The sequence below is a fragment of the Arachis stenosperma genome, chromosome 6 (assembly GCF_014773155.1).
Source record: "Arachis stenosperma cultivar V10309 chromosome 6, arast.V10309.gnm1.PFL2, whole genome shotgun sequence".
NCBI lineage: Eukaryota > Viridiplantae > Streptophyta > Magnoliopsida > Fabales > Fabaceae > Arachis > Arachis stenosperma.
In genome coordinates this window covers 139673413-139685723 of record NC_080382.1, presented here as the reverse complement: position 1 = coordinate 139685723, position 12311 = coordinate 139673413, and the positions used below count along the sequence as shown (strand labels likewise).

The 12311-nt window shown below is 33.0% G+C and overlaps 1 protein-coding gene across 1 annotated transcript; it reads left to right on the top strand.

Annotated features, from left to right (window-relative positions):
* The first annotated feature begins 11264 nt into the window (after nucleotides 1-11264).
* On the top strand, nucleotides 11265-11966 carry LOC130932410 (ribulose bisphosphate carboxylase large chain-like). Its single transcript, XM_057861733.1, has one exon. The coding sequence runs from the start codon at nucleotides 11432-11434 to the stop codon at nucleotides 11699-11701; it is 270 nt and encodes an 89-aa protein (XP_057717716.1). The 5' UTR covers nucleotides 11265-11431; the 3' UTR covers nucleotides 11702-11966.
* Nucleotides 11967-12311: the final 345 nt, after the last annotated feature.

The window sequence follows — 12311 nt, the reverse complement described above, 5'->3', positions numbered from 1 at the left end:
TGCAAATCTGTTTGTTGTTACGTTTATGTGCAAAACTGGATTTATATGTAAACCGTGGCAACCCACCACGGTTTCTAAACATTCATAAACCGTGGGAGGTCACCACGGATTTGGAACAAATGGTTTTACATGTAAACCGTGGTAGGTCACCACGGTTTACTAAGGAGAGATGGCGTGCATAAACCGTGGAGAGTCACCACGGTTTATGAAGAAACTTGTTTGCACATAAAACCTTGTGGGTCACCACGGTTTATATGTGGTAAATAATGGCCAAAAAACCTTGTTAATTTTATGTCCAAGAGACACAACTTATTTTTTATTTATTTTTTTATTATTCTTGTTAATTTTTTATAATTATATTTTTTATTATTATATTTTTCATCTCAAATTTTTTTAATGAAAAAAATGAGAATAAATTAGATTTTCATAATTTGTTCTAGTTTATCACCAAGCAGAATTACAAGAACACAAAATTTTATGTCTCTATCCATCAGTGTCTTGTCCTGTCCTATTTTCAGTGTCTTATCCTATTTTGTTGTTGAAAACAAAGGTAGCCTAATAAATACACACTATATATATAGTACATTTTATAAAAAAAAATCATCTATTTCTATTGAATATTTATAATAAATTTTTTTGGTTCTCTTTATGTATTATTGACTAATATATACTATAAAATTTTTACATGTATTATCAATTAGTTTTCCATTATGTTTATCCCTATTTTTCATTTTACACTATATTTAAATATTTATTATACTATAAAAAATATTAATGAACATAATAAAATAATTACTTATTAATATTTTTTAGAGTACTCATTAATATTCTTATAATATAATAAATATTTTTTATTTTAAATTTAACAAATACTAATGTATCAATATACACTTATATGTGAATTTATTAAATCTATATAAAAGATTTAATCAATAAGCATGTTAATGAATATTAATATACCAATATTAACAAGTAATTATTTTATTGTACTCGTTAATATGTTATAGTGTAATAAATCTTTATTTTATAAATGAAAAAATAAAGATGAATATAATGAGAGATGTCACCTTAAGCTTAAACGAACTTTTGTGTAGTTTTTATAAGTTCGCCTAAGATTTTGAAAACTTCATAAAAACTCAAAATAAAAAATAAAAACACAGATTCCAAACATTAATGTTAGTGTAATTTATTTTTAAAAATATTTTTTTATTTTATAATAGTAAAAAATCCAAAAATTTCATGGTGTTTATTATTGGAGTCTAATTTTTTTCTAATTTATTTTACATAACAAATTTTAAATATTTTAAATTTATTAAATTTCATCATTTTAAATTAAATTATAATTTTTTATTTTTTAGTAAATAGACATCAATTTTTTAAGCACTATAAAAATCATTTTCTTAGTATTATCTGATTTTTTTTATTGTACTCTTTCTATTATAAAAAGCTGTTGTTGATAAGACATAATTTAAGATTCTGCTAATAAATTTATTGTGCTAATAAATTCATTTTCTAGTGGACATAAAATTAACAAGGTTTTCTGGCCATTATTTACCACGTATAAACCGTGGTGACCCACAAGGTTTTATGTGCAAACAAGTTTCTTCATAAACCGTGGTGACTCTCCACGGTTTATGCACGCCATCTCTCCTTAGTAAACCGTGGTGACCTACCACGGTTTACCCTCACAAAATTTTGTTCCTAATCCGCTGGGACCTGCCACGGTTTATGCATGTTTAGAAACCGTGGTGGGTTGCCACGGTTTACATATAAATCCGGTTTTGCACATAAACGTAACAACAAACAGATTTGCACATTTACGTAAATAACTCTCCCACTTTATTTATTTAAGTAAATTGCCCTTTTTTTTAAATGTGAATTGTTGGAATATTATTTTTAAATATAGAATTGTTTAACTAGAGAAGTAGAAATTAGACTGTCCGATTTAATAGAGGTATAGAAATCGGACTGTCTAATTTCTAGAAATAAAAAAACCAGACGGTCTAATTTATAGAAATACACAAATCGGACCGTCCGATTTGTGAGAAGTAAACAAATCGGACCATCCGATTTGTGTTAAAAAATAATAAAAAACCTTTAATTTCTGTATTTTTTATAATTTTAAAAAACACAAAAAATTATAATGTCTAGATATATTACCACTTTTACTTTTATAACAAAAAAAGTTCACTTTTAGCAGGTCAAATACCAAAAAAAAGTTACAAAGTACATCGAAATTCCCTCCAAGACGCATGTCAAATTAAGTGTGAAAGGACATAACAGGCTCATGGGGATCCTTTTCAGCTGAGCCCCAGTTAGCTGGTATCCAATTCGATCCGATTTGTTCGTATAGGATTCACAATCCAATATGCTCGTTGAGTTGCATACAGTGTCGGGTGCGAATTTAGTTATAATCGTATCTATTTATCTACATTTTTTGATATATTATAATATGTAATTAAAAATTATTACATATGTATAATAAAATTATGGAGATCAAACTTCCATCATTTTTATTTTATAATTTTAATATAGATTATATTATAATTTTATTATTTTAAATTTTAAAATAAACTTAATTTTATATTTTTTATTTTATTAGTATATTTATGAAATATAAAATAATTAAATATTATATTTAATTAGAAAAAAATTGATTTTTTGAAATATAATTAGATATGAAATTTTAGAATGCGAATAAAATTAGGAGTGAGAGATTTTTAATTTACAAATAAAATAGAATTAAATTTAAAAAAAAAATAAAAATAAAAGTAGAATGAATCTAAATCCTACTATATCTATTGTTAGTCCTAACTCGAGACTAAAAGTCTAAAACTCACCATACTTGTAGAGTTGTACCAGTTGTTGGTAGTTGGCACCAAATGGTTGTGCATATATATTAGTCTGAGAAAATGAGAAATGCAATAACCAAGGATGGGCATGGGTCACTTTACCCTAATGCAATCAATTAAAAAAATTAAAGCATACTGATATGATTGTATTTTTCTTAATGTTATTCTATTTGCATTTTAAGTGTTTAAACTTTAAATCTTTAGTATTAAAAAACCCTCTCTAATTTTAATCATGTGAAATGACTCTAAATATGCATTGCAGCCTAAATAAATATATTGAAAAGGATAAATAAGTTTCTGACTTTTTGTCCTGCGAATATTTTTGTCCCTGCCTATTAAAAAATACTTTTAAGTTTCTGACCTTTACAAAACTTGGACAGATCAGTCCCTCCGTTCAAATGTCTCCGTCAGGGACTGATCCGTCCAAATTTTATGAAGGTCAAATACTTAAAAGTATTTTTCAATGGTCAAAAACAAAAATGTCTGCGGAACAAAAGGTCAAAGACCTATTTATCATTTTCTCTAAATATATTATATCTTTTTGAACTTTTGTATAATTTGTAAATCACCTGCGTATATATTTTTCTTCGTATGCAATTTTAAATATCCTAAACTTTTCTAGATACATGCATGTTAGTTTTGTAACAAAATTGGTCGATTTGTATTGTTGAAGGCTTGAAGCTGCAATCGTCTGATGCTTGAGGCATCGTGTATCTTTCATATGGAGTTAATTTGTAGTTTTTTTCCTTTTTTTTTAATATTTGTTTCTCATTTCATATTAAGAAATAGACTACAATATATGACACCAAAAAAAAAAATAGACTACAATATATGAACTTTTTTTGGTATTAGACAATATATAATATATAAGAAAATATTTAATAATTGTTATATGTGTATTGTTGCAAGACATTCAACAATACCTATGAAGTACGGACATTTCGCTGAGTTGCTGTGTTCGTGTGTCGGACACATTTTGGATACAACATTCATCGACACTCGTCTGACACGTGTGTCTGCTATGTCCAACTGTGTCTTAATAAAAAATAAAAAAATTTTCTCTGGACACGCCAGGACACACCTAAATACCATCAAGTGTCAGCGTGTCCAGTCTTATTCTTAACATATATTATTAAAATAAATTTAGGTATAGTATATATAATTTTATTAAAACAAAAAATATTTTAAATACTTGATATAATTAAAATAAGACATTAAAAATAATTAAAAATTTAATTTATATTTTAATATTAATAAAATATCAAAATATAATTACGATTTATCTAAAAAATACTTTATATTTTATATGTATATGTGTCCCGTGTCATGTAAGATTTTAAAATTCGCATGTCGGCGTGTTTCGTGTCGTGTCATGTCATTGTCCGTGCATCATAGAACAATACTCTTGGTGATAGGCCTTTTTGTTTATCTCTTTTTGGTCAATTGAGAAAAGTCCACACTCATATTAAGCCCATATAAAGGGCTTAGTTCCTTCCCACAAAGCTCGTCATCAACAAGAATACCTGCGTATAGTAGATCGATGGCAGAATGAGCAATTGCAGTTGTGATTCAAGATAATTCTAGAATATTGTTAACAGGAGAATTAATGAGAATTAGAGTTCATTTCAGCCTGGCAGCAGAAGCAATGAGAAGGGCACTAATTCTAGCTACAAATCTTAATATGGAGCAAATTTTAATAGAATCGGAAAATTTACCTCTTGTGCAAGCAGTAAAATAAAAAACTTATACAGGAGAGGTGGAATCGATTCTTTGAGATATTTTTCTTCTGGCTGAGAGTCTGTCCAATTGTGACTTCACATGGTTCCCTATAGAGGGAAATAAAGTCACAGATAGAGTGGCGAAATGTTTCCTGGCAGACCAATTGGAGGAAAACTGGAGACAGAAGCCCCCACGAGAAATAGTAGAACAATTGACGAGGGAAGCTTCAATCCAGAACGGATGCTCCAATCGAAGCCATTCAATGGGCAGGACTCAAAACACATTGCAGTCAAGAATTCAGAGGCAAGGGAATCTGAATTTCGGGGATTCAATGTAGCGGAGAGACCTGATGTCAAATTCCGGGACTCTAAACCCTTTCTCAGTTGTCAACGATGCTGATGCGACTTCGCTGGAAAGGAGAAACATCTTCGTGAATAATGCTAACACACCTGGGCATGACAATCAACTAGGGAAGGAGAAATTCGGCGCGGCAGCGGAGCCAATTACTGGAGCTTCGTTGGCGACAAAGAATCATGGCAGACATGCGACGAAAAAGGGCTTCACCCGCGGAAAAACGCATCAGACGTCGACGGTGGAAATTGGCTGTTGTAGCAAGCGAGAAGGACTAGGCCAAGGCACAACTGACGGTCTGAGGCAGCGCGGCAAGAAACGGTGCCAGCGCAACCTTTGGGATCGACGGCGATTATGGCTGCGCAGCTGACAGAAACCAAGTGTTGAAGAGCGAGAGAGATAAACAGGGGGCGCGGGTGCTCCACCAGTAGCGTAGGGTCGTGTTGGCTTCTAACCTGACCTGGTCTCCTGATTGGTTTGGCATTGGGCCAAAGACAAAAAAAATAATACCTATTTTGTCCTTAAGACACTTCTTTCTATAGGAGAGCACCTTTCCTCTCTACAGGGGAGCACCTTTCCTCTCTACAGGAGCACACCACTACAGGGTTACTCCAATTTGGGAGATGCTTCAAATTCAACCAAAACATAAACACTTACAATAAACACCATACAAATCTTAACCTTCTGTCACCTCCATCTCACAACCCAACACCTTTGATCTCACCTTCACTTTTCCTTTCAAACTATTTTACTACCCTAGCCAATAAACCAACAACCACATACATCCACCAGTGGCACTGCACCAAAAGAAGATACACAAGATGTCACAAAACATGCCAAACTTTGGAAGGGAGCCGATAGAAGAAAAAATAATCACTATCAAACCAAACCGCCAAAAGGAACATAAAGTGGACAACATCAATTTAGTAGGACAAATCATATCAAGCAAAGAAGTCCTATTTAGAAACAGCGAAAATGCCATTATGGGAATTCGGGGAAACCCAGAAGGAGTTTCCATTTCTAAAGTGGGAATCAAAAAAGTCCTGATAAGCTTCAAGGATATGTGGAGAGGTCTGCAGACATTGAAAGGGGGCCATGGAGTATAAAAGGTCATCTCTTAAATCTCCAACTATGGTCACAATATGAATCAATATCGGAGGTCATCCACCAATATATGGAGTTTTGGGTTCAGATACATGGGCTACCCCTGGAGAACATGAACAATGAAACAGGCAGAATCATTAGAGACATGATGGGGATTGTTATTGATGTGGAAGATCCGATGAAGAACCATGTACTCATGAGAACTTTTCTAAGGGTAAGGGTAGCCGTGGATATTCTCAAGCCTTTATCCACAGGTTTCTATATGGTAAGGGAAAACCTCCCCAATATCTGGGTTCACTTTAAATATGAGCGCCTTCAAGATTGTTACTGCATGAACTGTGGGGTAATAGGGCACAGTAAAAAAGAATGCTATAAAGAGATGGCCATGGCAGCGTGGAATCCAGACGTACCCAGATATATCCATGGGCTAAGGGTAGACCAAGCCAAATCTCTGAATAGGGGAGAGGGAAGAAGACGGAAGCAGAGCAAATTACAAGAAGGAGATGAAGAGACGGAGGCACGTGACATCCAAGACAACAACTATGAGAGAGTGGAGGAACTACAGGAATCTGCAGCCAGTGGAGTAGGTAGAAATCTAGAAGAGGGAAGGAAGAAAAAAGGAAAGATAGTAGCATCAGAAAATCAGGAGCAATTAGGGCAAATGGATCTCAGAGTTGCAAAACAGGTAGAAGAAATCCCTCTTAATCAGTTGAGGATGGCAGAAAATCAAGGAAATTACAATAGAAGAGCCAAGAAGATACTAGAGAAAATTATGACAGACTTAAATGAGATCAGGACCAGAAGAGGAATGAATACTAATGGGCCAGGCCCAATAAAAGAGGAAATAGAAGCTGGGTACTGGACCGGGAAACAACAAAGAGAACAGAAAAGTATTAACCAAAAAGTAGGAAGCCCAAACAATTTGGACCATACAAGCCTAATGGAAGCGGACCAGCAAGACACAAAAAAGGGTAGGAAACAGGCTCGGACCTAAGTGTTAGAGTAGGGGGGCACTTGCCCCCCACTCCTATTTCAATTTTATATATATATATATTTTAAATTTTAAATGACTTCATTACAAATAAATTAAGTCTAGTTATTTAAAGTCCCAAATCCATTTTATCTTTCTATTATTTTGACTATTAATTAACCTAATTAAATTTAGTATTTTTTATTCTCAAATTTCAGCCGTCACTACTCTTTTATTCTCTTAAACCGTCTTCTTAATTTGATATTTTCAACCTTCTTTTTTTATTTTTTTAGTGGTCATCTTCTCTTTATCAAAAGATAAATTTTAAATATTTTTTCATATAACTCTCTATGACTCTATGTATCTTTTAATTTTATTATTTTTCTTTTTGATATTTTCAATTGTAAATTTTAATTCAAATAATTATAGTTTAGGTATTAATCTAATTTTTTTCTTTTCATAAATTTATATATTTTATTTTATTCTCAATTTAGTGATCCTTATTATTTATTTGTTTATCTTTCGTTCTATTTGATTATATGTAATTATGTTGCATATAAATTTCTAAAGTCAATTGATCAATTTACTCATTTAGAATATATATTTTTTTATTTTTAGAAATAGCAATGGAAAAATATTTTTCGTCTTATTTAATTATATGTACTTTTATTTTTTTGTATTCGAATAATTAATATGCACTTTAATTTTATGTTTTTAAATTTGGATTAATATATCTTTTTATAGTAATGTATATTATTTTGCCCCCGTAACATAAATTTTCTGGATCCGTCACTGGCAGAAAAGAAGAGGGATGTAGAAGGCAGCATAACAATACGGAGGATGAATTGGGCCCAAAAACAATAAGGGAGATTCTGAAGGCCAGTTTTGGTGCTAAAAACATAACAAATACAGCAGGAGGAACGATACAACAAAACAAAGGCAAGGCTTTAAAATCTAATGAGGACAGCAGGGATATTTGGGCGCTCAGAGGAATGGAGGAAGAGAAATGTAACACTCTCACTACCAGAATGTCACGCTTTCGGCTGCGCCACTCTGATAACAAGAAGTATTACGACTACTTCATATACTTAATATTAAAATAGGAGCCTGTGACTCAACACCGTATCGCTGATTGCTTTGATATCCGAAAATAAATACTTTATCCTAAAAAAAAAAACAAGCAGGCATAGATTCATATACAAGACTTCTTACATAATATCTTATAATATAATATATATAAAACATACAACTCCTATCTCTCTTACAAAATTTATAAAAACAAGGACGAGGAAAGAAAATAATCTAATTAATACAACAACATATAAACCAAACGCAGTATAACTCTTCTTAATGCTTCTTCATCCGGTTCCTGAAAAGGTAAAGCTGTAGGGGGTGAGAACCTAACCACACGGTCTCACCACGCAGTTTCAAAATTGTCATAAGAAGATATTTAATAAGAAAACTGTTTTCAAGCTCAGTGATTATCATTGCCTTATGAATCTTTTTAAAACCAGTAGGTAATCATTCAAAACCTTTTCAAAGAAACAATATTTAATCTTTCAGAAATCCGAAACCTTTTCTTTCTTATAAGAAAATCTCAATCAGAAACCAACCACGCAATCAAACAACACAATCATTAATTCAGCACCAAAGTTCATTCTCAAATGTAGCACGCCAGGACAAACACAGGCAAGACAGACAAGGAAAGCACAAGTTTAGGTAGTAGTTACAGCAAATAGTTCAAGTAGCAGTTAAGAACAGTTTAGTAATTAGGCAAACCAAAACAAGTTCAAACCCAAGTAAAGCATACAAATGCATATGATGCATGCCTGTCCTATAACTGATGAGGCTCATCTGTCAGTTATCCAGCCAACCCGACAAGTCTGAATTGTCCTTAGACTGTCCCCCGATGTGTATTCCCAAGAGTCTATGCATAGTTTTTTTCTCAAATAATCAATATTGCTCAATGGGGGTAACATTCCCGGGAATTTATATAGTGCCCGGTCACACTTACGTCGTAGGGTCAACAGAGTATCAAGTTTTTAGCCTGGTACACGTGGTGGCAAGCCATGGTACTTTATCCAGGGAACCTCATATCTCAGATAATTCAAATTCATAAACCATGTGAATAATTCAAAGTTCATATCTCAATATTCTCAATATTCTCAACATCATAATCATTCATCAATCCAAATCTCATTTCCAAATTCATTTCAAAACCATATTTAAAAGAAAATCTTCATTATCCTTCTTTCCATTCCATCCATTAACAAATCCCAGTTCAAAACATAATTCTATCTCTGATAAATAAATTAATCTTAAAACATATAATGTTGAAGAACAAATCTTTTTACTTAATTACTTCAAATAAAACTTCCAATTTTATAAAATTTTGACAGCATATTCTCTAAAACTCAGATACTGCCACCCTTTTCGAGTCCCATCCAAACGTTTCTCAAACCTTTTCTCAACCAGTTCCAAATCTCAAACATTTTCCAGAGTTGAACCAGTTCCAATATCAATTTATTTTCAAATCAAACCAATTCCAACAATAAAACTCTTTTTAAAATCAAATCGGCTCAAATATTAAATCTTTTATAAAATCAGATCAACTCAAAATCAAATTGCTCCCAGAATCAATTTATTTTTATATCTCAAATTATTTCCAAAATCAATTCGTTTAAATTATTAAGTAAACTCTAAAACCAAGAAAAATCCACCTTTTATAATAATCAAGTAAATAACATATCAAACCGGTTTTTACCAACAACCATACACCACTCATGCAATCAAGCACCCAATAATCCAATCCAACAAATCATCACATCCATAAGACAAATATAATCACAGACTTTTTGCATCAATATCTACTTATCATAACTCTGTAATGTAAAATAGATTTTAAGAAAAACCCTACCTCGATTAGTCGTAAGTTGCATAACTAAACCCATTAAATCCTTATTCTCATGTTAATTGGCAGCAACCGCAGAAATTCCCAAGAAACCGCAGGGATCACAGCAACAACCACATATCTGATATAATTTAGAATTAACGCGGGATGGATATTGAGCGATATTAGAACATAATTGATAATAGAGCATTCCGATAAACAAGAACGAAACCAAAAAATCTTACCATGATAAACAGAATAGAACGACACAGTAGCAGCTTCTAAATTGACCGGACGACAGCTCTAATAACGGTCGGAAGCTCTGATGGTTCTGCAGTAGCGGTGACTATATAATATGATGCGAACAACCTCAGTAACAACTCACGGTAGAAGCAACTTAGCAGAAAAGAAGATTCGAGGCAAGATTAGAGCTTACCAAACTGACTTAGGCCTCAGTGGCGATTTTTGGTGGCAGTGGCAGCAGCGGAGTCTGAACAGAGACAGAAGAAGCAGCAGCGATCTCCAAGCAGTTCTGACGGCCATAACACCGTTTCTGGCGACCACAATTGCGACGATGCAACTCAAAGCGGCGGCAACTCCCTCAACGGCGATGACAACATGCAGCTCGATGATGGTTACCAGGCATCGGCGACGACAACCCTTCAGCGACAACGGCAGGCCTGATGACGACGCGTGCAGCGAGCTCCAGGTCGGCGGCAATAGCTCCTCCCTAGCACTCTCTTCCTCTCTCTTGGATCTCCTTCCTGACGGCACAGCGACAACGACGATGGCAGTGATGTCCACCGGCGCTGTCTTCCTCTTTTTTTCTTCCTCAGGTCTCCCACTCTCTCTTCTCTGTGCGACCTGACGGCGCGGCGGTAGTGATGCCCGCCGGTGCCGCCCTCACTATTCTTTCCCCTTTTTCCGCAGATACCTCTCCTCTCTTCCTTTTTTTTCTTTTCCTAATGGGTGTGTGTATTTGGTTGGACAAAGGGGGTTTCAGCTGCTGTAGGTGTTGGTGAGAGCTAATGGTGGCTAGGGTTTCATTAGGAGTAAGGAAAAAATTGTAATTTAATTGTGATTAGGATTAGGGTTTGTGTATAAAATTAAGATTTTGGATTTAATTATAGTAGAGTAATTTTAATAAAATTAGTGCATGAAGTATAAATTTTGAAATCTAATTAAATTTCTAAAATTATTTTAAAATATTATTTGTTGTATAAAAATACTAATTGATTCTCAATAAATTATTCTAATTGAAAATTCATGGTAATATAAATTAAATTATCTAAAATCAAATCCTATAAAATTCTTATTATTTTATAACTACCAATTTTATAATTTAAAAATAGAAAATAATTCAATAACGCTGGTACCGTAGTAGGTAAACTTGAAGGGGAAAGAGATATTACTTTAGGTTTTGTTGATTTATTACGTGATGATTTTATTGAAAAAGATCGAAGCCGTGGGATTTATTTCACTCAGGATTGGGTTTCTCTACCAGGTGTTCTTCCCGTTGCTTCAGGGGGTATTCACGTTTGGCATATGCCTGCTCTGACCGAGATCTTTGGAGATGATTCCGTACTCCAATTCGGTGGTGGAACCTTAGGGCATCCTTGGGGAAATGCACCAGGTGCCGTAGCTAATCGAGTAGCTCTCGAAGCATGTGTACAGGCTCGGAATGAGGGTCGTGATCTTGCTCGTGAGGGTAATGAAATCATCCGTGAGGCGAGCAAATGGAGTCCTGAATTAGCTGCTGCTTGTGAAGTATGGAAGGCGATCAAATTTGAATTCCCAGCAATGGATACTTTGTAATCCGGTGGTTACTGTTCGTTCTAGATAATTGCAATTAAACTCGGCTCAATCTTCAAAAAAGGATTGAGCCGAAGACAAAGATACTTAATTTATTGCATAAACATAATATATCTATCTTATTTTTCTTTTTTATTATATCCATAAAGTTCTATATTCTAATCGATTAGATATATCTTATCTATTAGATATATATTAGAGTCTAGAAATGTAGAGTATATAAATAAATGGATATGGAATAGTTAAATTGGAGTATTTCAATAAAGAGAAATAGAAAAAATTGAATTAATAATTTAATAATTTTTCTAAAAAATTAGAAAGAATATTGACAAATATCAACTAGAATATATTTATTTATATAATAATAATAAAAACAAATTACTAAAAATATAATCAAATTCGATTTATATTAATATTTCATTTTTTTTTTCGAATTTGAATTCATTTGTTTTTCGCGATTCTATGTTTTCAACACTAATATTGACAACAGTATTGAAAACAAATATAATCCGATCGTGAAGAAATCGATCGATTTCTTCACGTTACAGAGGCAATTTTTAGCAAATAGTGAGTTCGTTAAACTTTCTGTGATACAAACATGAAGTTCCTTTTT

Coding starts and splice junctions, on each gene's coding strand:
- LOC130932410 (XM_057861733.1), top strand. CDS start 11,432: ATGCCTGCTCTGACCGAGATCTTTGGAGATGATTCCGTACTCCAATTC.